General features: G+C 40.5%; 1 protein-coding gene across 1 annotated transcript in view; it reads right to left on the reverse strand.

Moving 5' to 3' along the window:
* adam12a (ADAM metallopeptidase domain 12a) overlaps window positions 1-22,004 on the reverse strand; it is a 79,583-nt gene that overhangs the window by 10,030 nt on the left and 47,549 nt on the right. The window contains exons 6-14 of the mRNA XM_085466541.1: window positions 21,551-21,737; window positions 14,853-14,918; window positions 14,192-14,263; window positions 13,621-13,790; window positions 12,542-12,626; window positions 10,865-11,013; window positions 4,411-4,588; window positions 426-515; window positions 51-246 (exon numbers count right to left, since the gene is read on the reverse strand). Of these exons, the coding sequence (XP_085322667.1) occupies window positions 51-246; window positions 426-515; window positions 4,411-4,588; window positions 10,865-11,013; window positions 12,542-12,626; window positions 13,621-13,790; window positions 14,192-14,263; window positions 14,853-14,918; window positions 21,551-21,737 (1,193 nt within the window). The remainder of the gene's footprint in view (window positions 1-50; window positions 247-425; window positions 516-4,410; window positions 4,589-10,864; window positions 11,014-12,541; window positions 12,627-13,620; window positions 13,791-14,191; window positions 14,264-14,852; window positions 14,919-21,550; window positions 21,738-22,004) is intronic.

The raw sequence follows: 22,004 nt of genomic DNA on the forward strand, positions 1-22,004 counted from the left end.
CAATTGTTGAACTGTTGAGTGTGACGCAGCAAGGGGGATTTTTCACGTACCGTGGCCCCACAGTGTTATGCACTGCTGTTCATGAGTCTGACAAATGCCATTATAACAGTAGCCGTCCACGTTGTGGCAGCCATGGCCATCATGAAGGTAGACGTTGGAGGGACAGTGAGGACTGGTACCGGTGCAAAACTCAGGCAGATCACAAGAGTTGCTGGATTCACGGCACAGTGTGCCTGATGGCTTCAGCTACACGACAACAAAGACAAAGACCCACAGTGAAGCCCAGAGAAATGTGAATTACGCCAAAAAACACATTTCTACTACATCGGATTAAAGGATGTCAAATCAAGTTAATCAGAGAAAATAACTTTTTTGTAAGATGTCTGTAAAAATACTTTGTACTGAAATACTATAACACATATTACCTGACAGTCCTGGCAGCACTGTCCATGTGCACAAACAGCATCTCCTTTCAGAGTGCAGGTGGTGGCATTGCAGCAGGGATTCATACATTCCTTCCGATGGAAAAGAATAGTAAAAGAAGACAAGCAGAGAAAGGAAAAGTAAATAAGAGGGAACAAAAGTGAAGAAGAATTAACTCAGCACAAAGAGATCATATTTCACCCCAGAGCAAAAACTCAAATTTTGTTATCAGAGGGGATGCAGCCCTAGCAGGACTGTGTAACGTAGCAACTAAAAAAACCTGAGTGAAGAAAGGAAACAGCAGTTTCTAGGTTTCGAAAAACATCTGACAGGATTTTTTCAGACCCCAGAAACCATGTTGAACTCAATAGTAAAATGAACAGGAGAGAATGGTATTGTATAGCGCTTTTACTAGTCCCTAAGGACCCCAAAGCGCTTTACACAACCAGTCAGCCACCCATTCACACACTGGTGATGGCAAGCTACATTGTAACCACAGCCACCCTGGGGCGCACTGACAGAGGCGAGGCTGCCGGACACTGGCACCACCGGGCCCTCTGACCACCACCAGTAGGCAACGGGTGAAGTGTCTTGCCCAAGGACACAACGACCGAGACTGTCCAAGCCGGGGCTCGAACCGGCAACCTTCCAATTACAAGGCGAACTCCCAACTCTTGAGCCACAATCGCCCCATTCCCTGAGAAAAGAAAAGGACACACCCTGCAGAAACCCTAAATAAACAAGCAAGTGCCAAAATACTTTTTTAAGTTAGCATAACGCTCAAGAATCCAACTAAGACAATGTCTGAGAAGATAACAAAGAAAGACGTAAGTTTAAATGAATGAAACTTTAGATTATATAAACACAGACGATGCTACTTTACAAGCAAATTGTAAAAGACTGATTTGCACAACACTTCCACAGCTAATAACTCCACTTCAGTTCAGGCAGGTGTGACAATAGCAATCAAAAACTTAACCCACACTCTGCTGCTATGATATAAGGCTCACTCAGGTATTCTTCGTATTTTCAGATGCAATTCTTCTGAATACAAATGTAAGCAATCTACAGTAATTACTTTGCTTACTAAACTGGCTCGATAATTTAAATAGGCAAAGGTTATCTTAATTTATATACAACTATTTGGAATATTTAAGTGAAACTTCAGCAATCAACATTCCAAACTGCTCACTTTTTAGCTTGAGTAAAAAACAAACAAACAATCAGGTACATATTTAGTATTGATAAGCCAAGCACTTCTGCAAGGAATCTATAGCAGCCTTAACTCTTCTGGGAAGGCTTGTCTTTCCACAATGTTTAGGAGTGTGTTCGTGTGAATTTTTGACCATTCCTCTAAAAGCCTCTCCTCTATTTCATCCCAAAGCTGTTCTTTTGGATTGAAGTCAGGACTCTGTGCAGGCCAGTCAAGTTCTTCCACACCAAACTTCCTCATCCATGTCGCTATGGACGTTTGCTTTGTGCACTGGTGCACGGTCATGTTGGAACAGGAAGGGGCTGTCCCCAAACTGTTCCCACACTACACTGTTCTTGAGTTAATCTGAAGGCCACGGGAAGTTTGGAGGTCTGTAGCTATTAACTCTGTAGAAAGTTGCGCACTATTAGCCTCAGCATCCACTGACCCCGCTTTGTGACTTTACTTGGCTTACCGTTTTATGCCTGAGTTGCTGTCATTCCCTGTCACTTCCACTTTGTTATAATTCCACTATTAGTTGACTGTGGATATTTAGTAGTGAGCACATTTCACACCTGGACTTGTTGCACAGGTGGCATCCTATCATGGTGCCATGCTGGAATTCACTGAGCACCTGAGAGAGTACCTGCCTAGGTACTTGATTTTATACACCTGTGGCCATGGAAAAGATTGGAACACCTCAATTCAATGATTTGGATGGGTGAGTTAATACTTTTAGCAATAACGATTATGGTTTAGAAAAATTAAACTCCATTTGACAACTTTTGTGAGGCTGAGGCATTTCGGTGAAGACTGTAAAACATCCTGAACATGAGGTGTAGGGCAGACCCAGGATATATCAGAGATATTAAACCTATTAGTGCTCCCCTGGAAAAGCTGCAGGTGCTGGCCAGGGACAGAGAAATAAGGGTGTCCACCCCAGACATAAAGCAGAAAATTGATGGATGGATGGATGGATGGATGGATGGATGGACTAGAAAACATCTGTGGCATGGTTGCGATAGATCAAAGCGTTGTGGAAATATAACCTCACTTTAATACACATTTAAAACGATTTTGTGAGCTTTTGAAAAAGCCTTTGCCAAAAGGAGGTTTAAGCTCAGCATACAAATATGCCCTTTTTTTTAAACTATGGTTATAAATTTACAGGCATCTCCAACTTTGTCCAGTTTCCCAAGAACGTTCCAGGTGCAGATGTGGAGGCTGATGAAAAAAAAAGAGGGGACTGTTCCCAATCAGTGCATTAATTTAAAAAAATATTTTAATCACGCACTTTTAGGGGCAGCTATAGATTCCATTCCATTTATCTGAAATAGAGCAGGTGCGATACGATGACTGACATGCTCTGTTTACATTTTTGTCACTCAGCATGCCATCACTTATTTCATTGCTCTGGTTGGTTTAGGTCACTTAGATAGCATCCAGAGGCATTTTGGAGGGAGAGAGAGAGAGGGCAGATCTACAATAACATTTCCCATCTCACTGTTGAGCACCATCTGTTTCCTGTTAGCCTCTATCGTGACCCATGCACCGCACCAATCAGTAACACTGCTTTCCAATACACATGGAAGCAAGAATTCAATCAAGACTCAGAATATACGATATGCACTGTGTGTGTGTGTGTGTGTGTGTGTGTGTGTGTGTGTGTGTGTGTGTGTGTGTGTGCTTGTGCATATATGATCTCATGCAGGTTGTCTGGACCCCCGAGGGTCAGCTCTTTTCCTTTTGCCATTATAGTCTGAATATGCTGCAAGAGTTGGGAGGAAGTGGATGGATGGAGCTGGCAGGGGACACAGCTGATATGATGGGCCTTCCAAAACTTCTTTCAGTCTGAAAACCATTAAGGGCCTTTCCCATGGTCCCTGGGGCCAAAAAGAGGCAGAGAAGTCACGCTGAAAAGAAGTAGCCAGTGATTGTGAGGAGCAGGACCCAGAGTTTTTAATGAGGCTTTTTAATGGCGGAGAGGGGTGCTGGCTGAGAACTCTGATCTGGCCTGAGTTGGCATGACTCTGCTCAGTTTTGTGGAGAGCTTTATTATTGTTGCTGGCTCAGGTCAGCGGAGCTTATGTTAGTGCTTTGTTTTTAAGGACAAGGCCACTTTCAGTGTGACCCTGACTGAAACTTGAGCAGCTCACAAAAGAACTCATAGGGGGGCAAAAGCATAAACAAATTACAAAAGACAACAAGGCGTTCTCTCATTTAGGCTATTATGTAATTCAAAATATCCCTCTAAATCACAATAGATGTCGCCTTCATATTTCATAATTCGATAAGCAGCTCGCCTCTGCTAATTGTCAGCCGAATCACGATTATCTGTTTTATCATCCTGCAGTTGTAACAGTTGGCAACATGCACTTCCATTAAATATGTGCATGCCAATGCAGATTCATTTAAATAATTCACTAGTTGACAGTGTGAAACTGTCAGCAGTGCTTCTTCTCAGTGTACTGTATCACAATTAGACATCAACCCTCGCAAACATGTCTTCTTTCCACTGATTGAATTAATCCATACTCATATCTTTAACCTAATTATCAGAAGAATGTGTTTGCAATACAAAAGCTTTGTGCCATTAGATTTGAAGCTGAGGCGAACTACTAGTGTCAGGGCAGCACGCCCCTCTAGCGTGTTTCCTTATTTAATTTGATGTAGAATGGAAAACATAATTAACAATGATTTATGAGTAGCAGCTAAGAGTTTTTGGCAAAAGCTGCAAGAGACCTGAAAATAACAACATTTTTTATTTTTTTTATTATGACCTACAGCACCCTCACCTCCAGTTCTCCACAGTCACACTCCTCTCCCTCCTCCACATAGCCGTTGCCACATTTCTGCCCACCATACAGCACTTTGACCTCTGGCATATTGAAGAGACACATTCCAACGCCTTTTTCGAAACTAGCCGTGAGGTCCTTCCTGCTGCAGCTGCTGAACACCGTAGGAAAAGGATACCTGCGAGTGAAGGAAATGTTACGTGAGTCACACAAATAGAGAGAGAGAGCAAGAAGACAACTGAGATCCCCCCACGAGAGCCCTCTTTAGTCTAATGTAATCAGGGCTAATTGCTGCTAATCACAAAATCAATTAACCACTAGAGCTCAGCGAGCTCTCCAAAGTTCCATCAGCATATGAACAGCACAGGGCCCCTGTGACTTCTCTCTCCATGGAGAGTGGGAGATCTGATTAGACATATTTTATGAGAAAAGGATTATGAACACTCAACCCAAAAAGTGCTTCCTCTGCAAGACGTACAACACCCATAAATTTAGGAGGAATAGGGGATTGTGTGTTTTTAATATTGTTTTTGGAACAGAGAGAGAGGGTGGTCTGCTCCGTGGGGAAAGCACTCGCCCCAAGGCTGTGTCCGCCAAAAGCTTTGTTAAAGACCTCATGTGGCTTTATTGAGCTTTTCTGTGATAATATAGTGCCTTAGATGACAGCGTCTGTGTAAAATGTGCATGAATAAGTCCAGATTGTATCTCATTCTTTGTGACTCCTGATACAAAAGCACCATATGAGATTTTTAATACTCCACTGACACAATAAAACTCAGCACAAAGCTGGAATGGATGAATATATACGTAATCTTCAAACTTATATCAGTGCTGTGCTTCATAGATAAGTACATGCATGAGACAATTCGTGGATGATTTGATACCCAAATGTCTCGTTCAACCGGTGTGATGAAGGACCCTTGAATTTTTTTTAAATGTACATTCTCATCAGGGCCCCCTCGACTCTGGAGAGACCCGCCTGAGATAAGCAGATAAGTCTCACTGAATAAGTGACCTCTTTAAAAATCACTTCCTCTTTTATGTGAAGCCATCTCTCACAGTCTCAGTTTTCCATTATTCTCTTATCGTTGTCTTTCTTCATTGTTTATTGTTTCTGCTCTATTGCTTTTATTCTTTTATTGATATTTATTATTTAAATTGTCATCTTGTATCTTGCATTTTGCACCTATCCCCGCCAACTTCACCGTAGATTTATCTTGTTTTGTTGGACCTTAATGATCGGCTTTATTCTGCTTTCTTGCTAGTCTGTAAAAGCCCTTTTGAAAAAGGGTGTCATTTAAATAAAATGTATTATTATCGTGCCATTTTATTATTTATGCCATCAACACTAATGCTGACCCTTTACCACCTCTGCCACCCACGTGCCTGTTCGTGCCTGTGGCTTTAAAAGCCTGATTTTCTTTCCTTTGTATGGGAAAGAGAGACCTTTTCTACCATATAAAACACATCTATCTTGAACCTGGCCACAGCAGCAACGTGCTCAACAACTGAATATTATAGACACAGTCAAACATGAAATCCAGATTAGTAAAACTTTACTGGCATTAATTTGATGATATTTTTATGTAATTTTTAAAGGTTTTTCTGGTGGATTGTTGACAGGAAATGTCACAACTGCAAACAACCCACAATTCTTCACTTCACTGAGGTCAGTATGAATGTAGTAGAGCTGTTGAGACCTACTGGCTGTATTGCACACAAGCTATAAAACACTTACTCTTTGGAATCTTTGACTTCTGAGAAGGAGAAACGTCTGTGTAACTTAATGCTGGCAACTCTTTCAAATTGTGTTTCCCTCTGATTGGGTTTTCACATCTAATACAGCTCTAAATATGTCATGACACTTTGTGAATGTTTGGCACGGCCTCATTCTTGGCTTGTCTTTGATTTCCAACATGTGCGGAGGCGGCTTACATCACCCCTCGCTGCTGACCCCCCCACCCCGTTCGCAGGTTGCATTAGGTAAAAGTGGGTTACCTCGAAGCAGATCTCCAGACATTCTGGATTAAAGCAAAAGATCAGAGTGGCTTTGTAATGAAATGAAATGGTGAAAGGAAAGAGCATTAAAGACAGCTGTAGTAATAACCATAATTGTGCCCTCTTTCCCCCTCCTCCTCCTCTCTGATCAACAGCTGTCAAGACTGCTGTTCAACAAGCAGGGCACTTCCTTAGCAACTGCTGTTGTTGATTTCCTCCTTGCCCCCAAAGCCTGAGCCAAAATTGCCCGTTGAAAAGTTGAACCCCCTCCTTCGTTGCATTCATTCAGTTTCCATGAACTCAGCCCTGCTCTTCAATTACCAGCCTGTGCAATGCATGACAAAACTCTCACGTCCGTCTTTTTTTCTTTTTGTAACTCTTGAGATACACGAGCTGCTCAGGGATCCAGCTGTTCTTTATGAGAGGCAATACACAAATAATTGGTATAGCCTAACAATCTGGAGGTAGGAGGAGGAATAATGACTGTGAAAAGGCAGAGGCACCAATGATTTACAGTGGATGGCATTTAGCAGCTGCAGTCCTCAGGGCTAGCAGGCCATTGCCAAGGCCAGTAATGGCTGGCACATCTGGTGCATACGGTGAACTGGAAATGCTGAAGACAACCACTCATCGTCTCGGCCAAAAGACCCAGTTTGACTCAATCTTGTTCCCAGCTGATCCCATTCTTGTCTTGGTTTAAGTCGAATTGCCTTGCCTTTACGACAAATCTTTGTTCCGTCTTATCGAACTCAATGTTTCCCACCCACTCATGCTCTAATTCCAGTATAGATTGAATGTTTTTTTGTGCTCTCTGGTTCATCTCCGACTTATAGTCAGTGTTTGACAGTTGGCTCCTAAGCTTCAGAGGTCCAGCATTTGATGGTTGAAAGAGAGTACAAAACAATCACTGACTACAGTGTAGCAACATCGATGCAAATGGAGAGAGTGGGGATCGGTCTATGATAAGGAATAATTTCTGCACAGCGCACAATACAGAGCTGGAAGCTTTGCTGCTCCAACAACAAGGTAGATAAACTGTGACATTTGTTTGTGTTTGTTTGTTTTGTTTGAAGAGGTGAATGAAGTAAGTAATCTTTAAAGGAAGATATATCTGACAAAATGTCCTGCCTCCCTACATATTTCTTATTAAAACATAAAATAACCAACACACGAGCGTCATCTTAATATGAGCGTTTGCTGTAAACTATGACCTTAAAGCCAAACCCTATTATACCAGTGATTAGTTGCAACGTATCACATTAAAATTCAGAGAGCTGTTAGACCCAAATTTAGCTCAGCGGGGCTTTTTCCTCACAGCCTTTCCGTCCTTGCAGTTCAGATCACAAAAATTCAATTTATACTGCATCTTTTCAGCCACGAAACAGCGATGAGGTTATGAATCAGATCTTCTGCAATATCCAGGGGGAATATTTTTAAAAATACCAAATTAGTCTATTACTGACATACATTTAGGAAGACCTAATGTTCTGGCACAATTGTGAACAAAGAAAATTTGAAGCTGAACATGACAACTGACGAACAAAACGACTGCTGCTTCACCAGATATTTCATATGGATTTTTACAGATTCCTTAATGCAAGTAGAGCCCGAGCTCTAAGCGATGCCATTAGGTCATATGATCTGCTGTTACTCCTTGATGCCATGTCAGCAGGGCCTTGTTGTAGATACTGAAGAGCACTGTTTTCCCCACGGAGCCAATTAAACAAGGCACACTAGTGAGTTCCTGTTCATCAGTGGGGCATGAGTCACATTTCCATGGCATGCCTTTGACTCACTTTCTGTGATTTCTAATTATTTAATGACAAAACATACATATCAGCTTTGTATTACAGTCATTTTGCAACACACTCTCTTTCAGAACATATCAAGGACATGCATGCCCAGAAAATCAGTGCTATCTGCATATACCTAAGAGCCAATATGTTTTAGCTAGAATGACATGTCAGTTTTTCTAAAATTATGAGAATCATTCATCTTTTTTATTTTTGAAAACCAAGACGCTCTATCCCATTTTGATTTGAGCCAAGCTGCTGTTCAGTCAGAATGTAGTCTATACTCTCTTTTTTCATTCTCATGTCCTGCACACCCTGCTGTATGTTTTATGAGCTCAACATCTTACTTTATGGCCCTTGCGATAAACAGCTTCCATCCAGAAAGCTGCACTTTCTGAATGAAAGCACAAAAACCGGTCAATAAACAGTAAACCAGATCATCAAACCTGGAGCTCGGACACAACGGAATAAAATGGAAGAGGACTGGAAGACTAATGCACAACTGTAGTTTCTGCATTAGTCTTTCAAAAACATGGATTTCTCATGTTTGTGCACACACACGCACGTGCTCATATGTCCGCAAAAGAGTGATGAGCTCATTTGCTGTGTTTGTGTTTGTGCGTTTGTCGAGGAGATATAATCTCAAAGGATGAGAAATACCAGCGTGTTCTCATTTAGAGCTAATGGGTGGATGCAGAGATGGATAGAGAGGAGGACGCAACAAATGGCCGTGACCAGTGTGAACAGGAAACAAGCGGTCCTCTGTGCAGATGTGTAGTTGGCACTGGGTCAGCTTGCAGTTTTATTGCCCGCCCCCATCATCTACCCCACAAACACTCTCTACCCCACAGTAACAATGACAAACTGGATCTCATTATCTCCTTTGCCTTATTCCTGGAGCCACAGCAAGGCCAGGAGAGTCTGAAGGGCACCCGTATATAAGCAACAATGTTCCTGTGAACCTACAATTACTCTGTGCCATTTAACTAAAACAAAAGAGACTTATGAAAAAAAACGGTACTCGTGATTGACTGAGTGTAGGCGAGCCTTGCCAGTACTTTCAATTACAGAATGGAGGGGCTGATAATCAGACAGGCATTTGTGCCAGTTCTTTCCAGAGCAGGCCTTGAGTAGAGGTGTGTAAGATAACACGGTTTCGTAAAAATATCTGATTTTCTCTCTAAAAAGAAAAACAGAATTCGGGTAATTTTAGCAAAATGTTTGTAGAAATATAGTGCTTTTAAGCAACTGCAGGGGCCTTGAACTGGACCCATGGGGGAAACTTTATGGTACTGACCTGGAATAAATAAAGAGGCAGAATGAGAGAATGTAGAGTTCCTAAACATCCTTATTTAAATGTATTGGTTCCTTAATCCTGGATTAAAAAGCAGGGCAGAAATATTGAGCAAAGAGGAGGAGTAGAGGGGATTATTTTTAAAACCAAGGACTAAATAATTTATTTCTTTTGTCTGCTATAATAATCAAAAAAAAAAAAAAAGCAAACAGTCTCCGTGGAGAAAAACATGCTAAATATTCATGTATTATTTAATTTGCCTTTATTTAAAGTGTGGCACAAACACCTTTTTTCACATTCAGAGAGGTTCATCATTGCTACATGCAACTTCAGATTCAAACAGTAAGGAGAAGGTGGTGGGTTTTGCCTACATTAAAACTACCGTTTTCAGGGGTCTTCAATTATTTACTTGGGGCTGCTAAGAGATTTTCCAGCATTAAAGTTGCATGTATATCAAAGAATAGCGTCACTGTAACTGTCTGTGAAAAGGGGAGAGCCAGACGACAAGAGGAGGAGAGCAAAGGAAACACAAAACCATTTTATTTCTACTTCAACAAACATTTCTTTCCCTTTTTAATATATTCACTCTGTTGCCATATTTGGCAAAGACCTTGACCAGGAATACCCTCAATCAGAGTATAATGTAAATCTACACTTCTTAAGACTCGGTTGTTTTCTAAGTCTATAATAAGGAATACTGTTATGGTGTTTTTCATGGGCTTGGGCCAAACCAAATAGAGAGGGATGTTTCCAGCATAAACACCAGTCGGAGGCTCCCACAGACCACAAGGCCTTGGCTGAAACAGACACCCCAATGTTTCTTCTCAGAACGTCCTCTGCATCTGCTGGGTCTACTATAAGATGTCAAGACTATGGTGAGCAATTAGATGTAATTGAGCTGTTGAATTTTAAGCCATTTTGTCACTCAGATACTCTTAATGAGCAACTTTCTTGTTTCCACATGTACAGTACACATCTTTAGTCTGCAAGACATCATCTGCATTATGTCAGGGAATAAGTCAGTCAGTGTCTTGTGCTGTCACGGCCATGCACTGCCACTGAACTACTGGCTTCCCATTCGGAGTGAGTCATATTGCCTTGGGGCATTAGCACAGCTGTTGAATCTGCCATAAACCCAATGGCCCAACAGTTAATTGGCATAATTTGCTTACTGCTCAGCAAACAAATTACAAGGGAAGAGCATGTGGAATTATGTTTACATAAGATCGCAATCAGGGTTTTTTGATGACACTTACTGTACTTAATGAGTACATTAATTTAAATTAGTGATAGTTTTATATTATAATGATGTATTTTAGATGTGTGCCTGTGTTTTTTAAGATGGGGTGGAGCTGAAACTGTGACTCACCCAGTGGAGGGAGTCATGATGCAGCCTCCACGATCCACAGTCACTCTACAGCCGCACCCCCGTTCTGGCGTGTCATGGTTCATCCCAAAGTTGTGTCCAAGCTCGTGGGCCAGAGTGACTGCAGCACCCAGGGGGTTGTCTGAATGGTCCTGCAAAAGAGATCAATCACAAAACGTGCCGTCTTACCTCATCTCCCCTCAAACCTCTTTACCTCGTGATTCAGAGCTATCTCTGTATTTCCAGGCTAGGCATGAATCCATGAAGCAATATCCATTATTAAATTTGCTCAGTATACAGATCTGTCGCAGCAACAATAGCAGAAGCTAATTAAGAACAGACGTTTCTGATTGCATTCTCCGAGGAAAATACCAAATAACAAAAAAATTAACGCAAGCCAAATTGTTGTTCCCCACAGGAGCCACTGGAGAAACATTACTCAAAACAAGTGAGTGTAATTGCATATTGCCAAGATTAAACAAACAATTCTGTTGAATCTGTGCTTATCAGAGCATTTCGTCTGCTCGACACTGAGGCACAGAAATGAGCTATGAAAGCAGACTGCGGGCTGTCACCTTCAGCTCGCTCGTCAAACTCTGACAGAGGCAGATGTGCTGCTTCATCTTCACAAATAAAGACATCCTCTCGGCAAATAGGTTGGAAGACAAAGAAAAAACAAACGGCCTCGGTGAAAATCAGACACTCAATTTTGGCAGGACAGAAATTAAAAATAGACGGTGTTAGCAGATGCACAGTAAAGATGAATCTACAGTGGCACACAGAGTGAAACCTGATGTTTGCTGGGGATTTTCTGCAAGGTGTTCAAAGCATTAACCCACAAAGAGGGCATATAAATAATATACAGTAGATGGCTATCATGGATGCAAAGCTGTACATGTCAGACCACCTCACTTTTGGAGTCTCTCGTCACAGCACGTTATTTTGTAGCACTGTGCAAATCAAGCTTAGGCTGCTGAACTGCTCTGCTGGGGGCTTTTGAAAGAAACAGTCAGCTATTTTGAGTGCAATCCAAATGTGCAGCCCAGATTCATGCAAATAAGTTGGATTCTGTTTCCTGGAAAAACCCCATTCAGACTCATTTACCAACAGATGAGGCTGAGGAGCTCAGGAGGGCACGTCACGCAACCGTCTGTGCTTCGTCTCACCACACCAATGAAATGAATATGACATTTAGGGCTGGTGAATTGAGATTCCTCATGTCTGACATGTCTAAGATTTAACTGCCTGGAGAGAGAGCAATGAGACCCACAGGGAAAGCCTAACTAATGAGTTCAGAGGTAGCTGGTAAATGAAGAGACACAACCCGGTCAAACACGGTCATCAGTGGCTGGGGGTTAATCCCCATTTCTACAGCCTTAAGTATGTGTGCATACAGTACACAGTTCTATCCTAATGATCCACTCCCTACTTTACCATCTGCAGGACAAGAGTGAAGAACCATCTGGCGACCAAACCTAACCAGCCAGCCAGGCCTTTAAGACTGAAATAATCGGATGACTTGTGCTAATGCAACACATTAAAGTTCTGTAATGATTCATTATTTATGACTTGCATTTTCATTCAGCTTGTGATCCCTTAAAATGTATTAAATGCGATTCAGTGGCGTTTCCCATGTATACCCTCCTCATACCCTTCTTAAAAACACACTTATTAGCCTACCATGACGATTCCTCCTGACTGCTCCGCTGTGCACATACTCATGATGGGTGCCATACCAATGGTGGTTCCCTGGAAATACACCCCACTGAAAATGAGAACACAATGGTTACTATATTGCTCAAATATGCAGCCATGCATGTGTTCACACTTCTGTCATCAAAGGCGCCGTTGAGGATTTCTGACCACTAGCAATATGCGGCGTTTCCTGTAACAGAAGATGATGTTTTGAAGACTGCTGCGGGTCCACCAGTGCAAATGTGCTCTGGCAGCTGCATTTCAAAAACATATATTAAGGCTTTCATACAAGGGCAGGAAGCATTTCATTTGCTTCTAATTTGTCGTGAATGCCAAATAAGCTAAAGCTTTATTCAAAATCGGGAGCATACGGCCAAGTTAGCAGCTGTGTGAAATTATACATCACCTTAGATAAATGCCCACACATCTCAGCTTACAGTTTTAAGTCTTTTACTGACAGACCAACAACTACTGTAACACTGCTACTGTTAATATCTTTCCACTGACTAAAAATGATATATTCGTTAAAAAATTCCACCTCATGTTTCTGTTAACATTTGTTTCACTGGCAGCTGTAACAGAGCCATTGTTCTCTGAATGTTTTCTTTTTTAGCCGTGGTTGTTTTGTTAACATTCATCTACCAAATGAGAGGGGTAACAACTGTGTAAAGACCCAAACACCCATCATGTCTCCTTGACAGCGTCTGTGTGGCTAGCATCTACCCACATACCGTAGGATGGGTCGTTCTGTAACTGGTGGACAATGTAGGCTATAAATAATGGTTAAAAATGACCTTTTACTTTATAATTTTGTGTTGTGTATTTAAAAAAATCAAATATGTTGTGCGCTACGGGTTTTGCAGATGTTTTAAAAGGTGGGAGTTCAATTTTTTGTAGTCATGTGTTTATTTTAGAAACTCTACACCACCCAGTAAACTGGGTAGCTCCAAAGAATAACCATCAACTGTACTACTAAGCATCTTTTGTTTAGTTGCGAATAAAGAAAACCTTTCATGCAAAGGATTTATCCTAAACACAGGCATTGCATCTCTATGCTACAGTACCTGATTAGCTGGGCGTTGTCATGTGGCTTTTGAGGCAACAGCTTGACCTTTCTCCAGTCCAGGAACTCGTGCAAGGTAGTAAATGGGTCCTGGGTTATGGGACACTTGTCCACATCACTCCACACCTCCAGCCCCACGAGAGCCACACGGATATTCAGAGCCCTGTAGAACTAACAGTTTGGAGTCGGAAGCAGGGAGAGGGATGCGATTATAGATGTGTTTAATATTTTTGCCACTGTCTTTACTGCAAATTACCTATTAACCACAAATGCTATAGAAAAAGTCACTTAAAACCGAAAGTGGCTCTGTATAAGTCCTTAAATATTTATCAGCGTATGGCTCTCCAGATGAATAAATCAGCTTTTTGCTTCTGTTGTGTTTAACAGCCACCCACGGCACAATCTATTAAACTGGCTGCATCACAAAATGCCCAGCCAAGTTATGAAATTGATCATCCATTCATAATCCAGTCAACCTCTGCCCGCAGGTCGGTCAATTCTCACCAGGCTTAATGTGACCTCTAATAAATCACAATCCACCACTGCATTCCCTCTTTGGATTCAATTGTTACCTTGTCCACGTAATTAGCAATCTCAGCCAGCCGCTGCTTGACTTTGTCCATGTCCTTGCCTTGCTTCTGAAACTGAACAATACAAGTAGAGAGAATGAAGCAAAGTGCTGCCCTCTTGAATGCTTATTACCCTCAAAGATAGTATTTTGGACATATCGCATTATAGTGTAACACTGTATCAGTTGTAGAAATGTCTTCATAGGGTGCGCTCTAACCCCCATTCTTGCCACTGCTGCTGTAGCTGTTATCATCAAAAGGTTCCTCGGTAAAGGTTATGCTGAAAAGATAACCTCAACTGCTTTGTATTATATTCAGAATTTATTCAGGCTCTAAAGCATGTGACTTTGACCCATGTGTCTCAAACTAGTGAGAAACTGTTTCTTCTTTTAGCTTTCTTAAAAGGTCTAAGAGCCCACATAAGGAACGGTCTCATTTGTGAGTCAAGTGGTCAGTGATGTATGCAGCAGGATGTAGATGGAGCTGGAGAGCGAATTGGGGGAGCGAGTGGACGCATCAGAGCTGACACAAAGGCAGTGGTGGCGCCTTCTTATCTGTGTCTCAAGAGGAAGGAAGCTAGCTTGGGATCTGGTCTTTGAGCCTCTTTACTTTGGAAGTCAGCAGGAAGATGAAGAGGATGATGAGACGTTTGACCTCTGCTTACCTCTCGGTTGTCAGCCACAATGATCAGCTCCACATACTTGGTTGTAGTCTGGGCATGGCGTTTATGCTGCAAGAGATAAATGAAAGGGAGTGGACAGGCAACAGTTGGATGGAAAGCAGAAAAGGATGAAAGATGGAGGAACAGGAGATATGAATCCAAGAAAAGAAAATGACAGAGGAGGTGGAGGGTGCAAATAACAAAACAATAAACCAGGGGATGAGAAGAAAGGAGTAGGAGGAGAGGGTAGAGAGAGAAGGATGTTAGTAAGGAGCACTTTACTGCAGCTTTCTGGAAAGGGCAGCCTAAATTCAGCAGGTGGCCACTGGAGATGGCTTTTCACCTGAACGGCACTCTACACAAAAGGCAGCAGAAATGAAAATCAGCAAAAAACAATCAGCTACGCTTCACATCTGACCCAGTAAGAGCCACTAAGGTCACACAAATCTGATAACACTCCAAACGAATCGCTATTGCTTGTTTAGTGCAGTGCTGCATGGTCTGTTGGCACATAATATAAAGAAATGAATAGATTTTCTCTATAAAACGTAAAAAGATTTTTGATTTGCTAAATAGATATAAAATAAAATTTTCAAATTTATGGGGATTTTACCAGCTTTTTTTTTTTTTTTTTGCACCCAGAGGATTCTCCCCCAGATGGTTATTATAAAGAATGCAGGTTTAACCCTCTGGGGTCCAGGGTATAATTGGCCGTTTTTGACTACTTTTGATTTTACCTTTATATTTCACTTTTAAAAACTGTTTATCTTGCCTTGTTTGGAATCATTATTTTCAGCACAACCTCAAATATCTGAAATTGGAGTTCTTTTTTCATTTTGACATACTATATTAGCACAATTGATCTAAATTCAGACAAAAAATTTAAAATCTGAGTAGAAGAAAGGTATATTTTTACTGTAAAAACCGCAAACATGTCTAATGAATCATTTTCATAACTTGAAATGCAAATAGAAATTGCACAATTCTAAAAATTATGCACAAGTTTTGCAAACAACAAAGTTATATGGTACTATTTACCTAAAAATACAGCCAAGGCCTCAGGCATTTTTATATAACCATTTAAAACTATTTACAGAACAATCAGGTGTTCTGCATCAAATAAGAAGGCACACAAAATATTTGTGCCACTCCAAAAAAAGAGTTTCTGTCCATTATAAGACAGAGGAGAATACCACTGACTGTTGTCAGACCTGCAGATGTATCAGATGTATCAGGTGTATCAGTCCAGTTTTCCACGCGCCGGCGCGTCCGTCGACCCCAGAGGGTTAAGTCACTGGGCAGGGAAGCTACACCCATCGTTTATATACAGTATATTGAATATTCAGCTCTTTTTTTGTGTGGTCAGAGATTGTGAGTGTTTTGAATAGACAGGAAAATGGTGTGAAACTAAAATGAAAATTTTTGAAATAATATCAGTTACAGCAGCGAGTATACTTAAGACACAGCATCAAGTCTTGTGCCACCCCTGATTTCTTTGTGTTTTGGTAGGAAAATGAGAAAACAAAGTACAGCGACTTATTGAAACGTTTATAAATGTATATGGAAATACAAAATATAAGGAAAAAAAGGCTTAAAAATCAATATTTAGTTGATCACCTTTATTCAACAGATGCTGGATCAACATTTTCTGACAGGTCTTTGTGGATTTCTGAGAGCAGTAAATACTGCTGTAGATTGTTGTTTAGGTCTTCCACTCCACTCTGCCCAATTTTCTTAATGTTTTTAAGGACAGACTGCACACCATGCCCAGATATGCCAAGTTTTTGGCTAATAGCTCCTTGGGAATCACCTCATTAATACAAAATGCTACTTTATGTCTGTGAACCTATATTCCTTTGGCATTTTTCATAGATTGAGCTAAAGAAAAAGAATACAAATTGTGTGTTTTGTGACAGGCTGCTAGTAACAAAATGCCTTAAGAAATGATCTCTGTTATGTCTAGACACAACATTGGAGTCATCCCTTAAATTAGGTGCAGTTTTTAATGCTTGAATAAGCATTAAACAGTACTTGGAAGTAAAATATAAAGAATAATAGCCTGGCTGAGGATTTTTAAAGGTAAAATTGTTATTGCTAAAATTGTTAGGCTGACATTTTAATACTAAACAGGAGTGTCCAGTCCTATTTAGGTTATTTACCATTACCATTACTGCTGATTAGCAGTAAATTGAAAAACATTGAATGGAATGTCGTTAGTGTTTGGGCATAAATTGGTTCATTAAAATTTTGATCTAATATTTATGAAATGAAACTTATAAAATCACCATTGTGATGATGATGCAACTTCTATAAATCCAATTGTAAAAGAATTCACAGCCTGTGGTCACAAAGTACATACTGATCACATGCTTTGGCATCAACTATTTGATACAACACGCGGCGCTACAGTCTGTTTCACCTGCATATAGGTACACACATGCACACAATCTTGTTCTTTCCACTCACACACTTGCAGATCCTGCGAGCTAAAGGTTCTGACTTCACACCATGGCCCTCTTTCAACCTGAGCCTCTTTATCCTTGCTGGCCTGGCAGCTTGGATCCTCTCTGCTCTTATCTGCCTCCTCCATAGATAAGCCAGGATGGGCAAGTGTGCTCTAAATACACCCTATGGTGATTAAGTCTCTAGGAGGCCACTGGGGAGGAAAAATACACACAAATACTGTTCTTTCAACTCAGTGAAGAGCAATGTTGTTCTGGAGGAGAATCCAGTCAGTTAGAGTCATAGGTCTAAATGTACAAAAGATACTTTCTAGCATCTTTATCAAAATAAAACTGAAACTGCTATTGGAAGAGGAAAACACTGCTAATCTAAAGTGGAAAACAAACCTGTTATCCTATTTATAGCATCTATCTTATCTAACATATATCTGGAAAATCTGCACGACACACCCTTTATTGATGAAACTTCCACTGGTGTGCATAAAAAAAACTCAACCTAGATAATCAACCTATAGGTAATGGAGTGAAAGAAGGATGCATCTACAGGGCAGCAGATGCCGATGTGGTATACACCCTCAACCTACCAAAGGAGGTGATGTGATGTCTGTAATTAGTTTAGGCTAGCATGTATAAGCTCATAGTTCTTTAATATGAATTAAAGCACACTTCAGACATGACTCATCCATGTGCTATGATCTGTTTCAAGCATGAAAGACAAGACACTCAAATCATGGTCATTATGGATAGTCACATTTTCAACATGGGTCCTTGTTAGAATTCATGTTGCAGACGTGCTGTTCCTCTCAGCAAGCCATCATATCTCTCTACCCTTTTCAGCCTCATCTGATGTTCATCATCTAAGGGCACTCTTGTCAACACACCTTTTAATCTTTAGACCCTCAAGCAGGGTACTTTGCAGTTTATCAAAGCTACAGTGCACACCTCTGTGCCCCCGTGTAACATGCTGAGATGAACCTGCATGCCTTCTGCTAAGTACAGCAAATAAGGCTTTGTGCTTTTTGATGTACTTCTTCTCTCTTTGCTACACTAAACTCTGTTTATTACCATACTCTTTGCTATATTAACAAGACTGCTTGCTAAGCTCTTTCGCCATTAGTTAGACATTGATGTCTAAAACATTGTCTCCTCTGTTTTCACATTTTTAACTTGACAATGGGGTTGCGACATTCGACATCCTGATGAATAAACTGCATCTTAGTGGAGATGATTTGCATTCTAATTCTGGCATCTCTTAGCATATAATGAGTGTTAGGGACATAGTGCTTTAAATGAGAACATTTTGATCCAATAAAACAAATAAAAGTTCATTTTTCACACGGGTATAATTCATCTGAACTTCTAAATTGCGTTGTTGTCAGGGTTTGTTCATTTGTGCTAAATCTTTGTACTCCTCTTAAGATTTAAGACAATGCTTGCCACTAAAGCCAGCGCTATAATCATTTGCAGATATCAAGCTCTACAATAAAACATCAGAAAATCCCTAATACCGGAGAAATAAATAAATATAACAATGTGAAAACACAGGATGTTTCAGCCAGTATACCCATATGTTTGGTCTGCGTCCCACACTGATCTCAATGAAATGGTTGCAAAAATAAAAATCAGTTTTAACTAAAGCCCTGGAAAGTCCCTCACATTTTTTCTGCATTATGATTTTAGTATGTTTGCTTAGCCTCCAACTGGAACATCTGTTTCATCTTATGCACCACCTATATCCGAGTCCTTCCCTGTACTAATCTGCTTAATCAGCCATGTTTGTCCACTCCTGCTTTACCTCACCCCAAAGATAAAGATGACTGGAGTTTATGTTTTTCACTTATCAGTGCTCATCATCTGTAAAGCTTATGCTTTCTGAGGTTAGAAACTCCCCAGGGCCGTGCCCCTTGTGATTTATCTCTATGCTCAGTGTTGTAGCAGGGGGCAGAGTGGGATGGGGTTTCTTAAAAGCAATCTCTTTAATTCTGGATGGTCCTGCTGGAGGCCGTAAGCACAACCCAGCAGTTTCATCTCACATTAAGAGCAAATGCTATTGCTAAACAGCGAATGTACTTTTTTCACAGGCTTTTTTTTTTTAAAACTGCTCTCCTAACACACTCCAGAGCATCTGTCAGAACAAGTACCGGCTTCAAAAATATATATCCTGTCACTGTTCAATTCTGCATTTTATATTCTCTGAAGTCCAGAAAATCAAACTGAAATATTTCTCTCTAGCTAGTTGATGCAGCTGGTCATCTTTACATCTTTTTCAGAGCCTCACGTGATTATAATATCATCTTAATGCATAAAGAAAAAACAAAAAAACAAAGTGTTAATTTCTTACTGGGAACTGTAATGTTCTCTATGAAACAGAGAGAGTTTTGCCTGTGGTAACTGCTCTGTGAAGACATATTTAATAGCTAACTACTAATTTTAGCATACTGTCATAACCATCAGTCCCATAAAGAGGCTGCACAAAAGAACTTGAGAGACATTTTTTAAAGGGGTTAATATATCATAGAGTGCTATGAAAAAAAATCACCTCTTATTTCTATATATTTTGCTTCCAAGGAGCCAGACTTCTTTAATTGTTTAAAGTAGTCTTTAGCAACAGTTCTTCAGGCCTTATCAAAGGTCTTTTATCTCATCTAAACATTTTGCTGAACCTGACCATGTTCAGAAAAACGTACTTAACACTGACCTATGAATCATTCAAGCCTAAAAAGGCTTGAACGGACTCAACCATGAACCAGGATGAACCAGTGTTGTGTTTACACATAGCAGACAACTTAGCAAAGAGCCCATTTTAAGTTTCTTTCCATTTATTTGGTTGAATCTACAAAAAATGCCAAAGATAACACAATTATCTTTGATTTTCTTTTGGACCAATAAGGTGGTTCCCCAAAAGCTATTAGCTAAAAACTTATATCTTGGCATGGTGTTCATTGTGTCCTCAAAAGAATTTCGGGAAACTGAACCAGTGGATGGCAAGTGAAGCAGTTTCCCACAGCAGATGAACCGCATCCAAAAGTCATGTCATTAGGAAGGGAAAAGAAATTTAATAAAAAAAGACCTGATACAAGACCTAAGAAATGCATCTGGTCGTTTAATTAATCCACATACTGTTCACCAAAGCTTCATCTGAAATGATCTCAGCATGAACAGTTGCTGTAAATAAGCCATTCTAATGGAAGGAAAACTGAGAGAAAAGTCTGAGGTAGCCAAATCACACATTAACTGCACTGAAAATCAGTGGTACTATGGAGTGATGAATCTTTATCGGGAAGTTAGAAATATTTTGGTTCAAATTGTCTTCAATATTGTAGAGCGGGTTAGGAAAAGGTACAACAATGAGTGTCTAGAAACAAGTTAAAAACATGGCGGAGGCTCTGTCATAGTTTGTGACTGCATTTCAGCCAGTGGTGCTGGAGATTGGAGGAAAATTGGTGGAATTATGAATGCAAAAAAGTACCATCAGATTTTGATCCACCATATAATACCATCTGGAAAGCACTGATCCCAAACACACTTCCAATGCAGTAAAAGCATACCTAGATAGATAGATAACACACACAATGGAAAAATACTGGTTATTGACTGGCCTCCCCAGAGCCTGAACTGCAATATATTTGAAGCAGGGTGGGATCATCTTGACAGAAAGCGGAACAAAAGGAAGCCGACATCCAAAAATGAGGTTCGACTATCCTTCAAGAACTCTGGAGAGCTTAGACTAAACATTGCAAGAAAGCTTACCTAAGGGCGTTCAGGCTATGATGAAGAAGAATGGTAGTCATACTAAATACTGACCAGAAAGCTCACTAGAACTGTACAAACTCTGGTTTTGCCTTATATACTGTATTTACATGTGTTCCTATAAATCCCATTTTCCCCAAAAAACATAAAGAAATTGATAGTGGCTCAAGACTTTTGTACATTACTAGATAATTTATCCAGGTATAAATAGTTAGTCCTATTAAAGCTACGTCTTTAGGTTTCACTGAAGTTAAATGTTTAAACTACAAAGAAGGCTGAAAGCTAAAACTTTTTCTCTGCTCTGCCTGATTTTACGATCTGACTTATTTGGAAAGGAAAGAAAAAAGACAGGTTGAAAGGCCAGGGATCTAAAGTTCAAACCATGACCCAGTCTGAGAGTGTACCTTTGTTGAATGAAAATAAAATCACATACTACATACTGAGAGTTTACTAGCTGTAGAAAAAAAATATGTGTTTAATAATCCTTACCCTTGTGCTAAAAGCCTTGAATGGGCTGCCGTCTGTGTGCGCAGATGAATAGGTCGTGTTGAAATCATGGCCACAGGTGCCAGGAGCAAAATTGAGGTGTTCAGCTGTGTAAATCCAGTGAGTCCCATCAGAGCGATCAGCACATGGTTCCAGTACATAGGATCTTTCGCCAAGAGATATAAAACCCCTGCAGAACGAGGAAGAGGCTATCAGAGGTGCAAATATCGACAATGCAATAAAAAATAATCAAACGTGATGACCAAGATGACATGTCATTAGCAATGAGTGTACCCATTGTGCATAAGCTGTAAGATTCTGTAAACCTTGCACAATGTTCACAATCACACAAACTCGTGCTGAACCAACTCCAAGCCTGACTGCTGCAAACACAAATGGGGAGCTATTTGTCTCTGTGAGCAGGTCAAGAATTGTGTAGCTTCCTGTCAAAACTGTT

This window comes from Copadichromis virginalis, linkage group LG8, assembly GCF_057382275.1.
Source record: "Copadichromis virginalis isolate Kocher_CV1m ecotype Utaka linkage group LG8, C_Virginalis_male_GT1.1, whole genome shotgun sequence".
NCBI lineage: Eukaryota > Metazoa > Chordata > Actinopteri > Cichliformes > Cichlidae > Copadichromis > Copadichromis virginalis.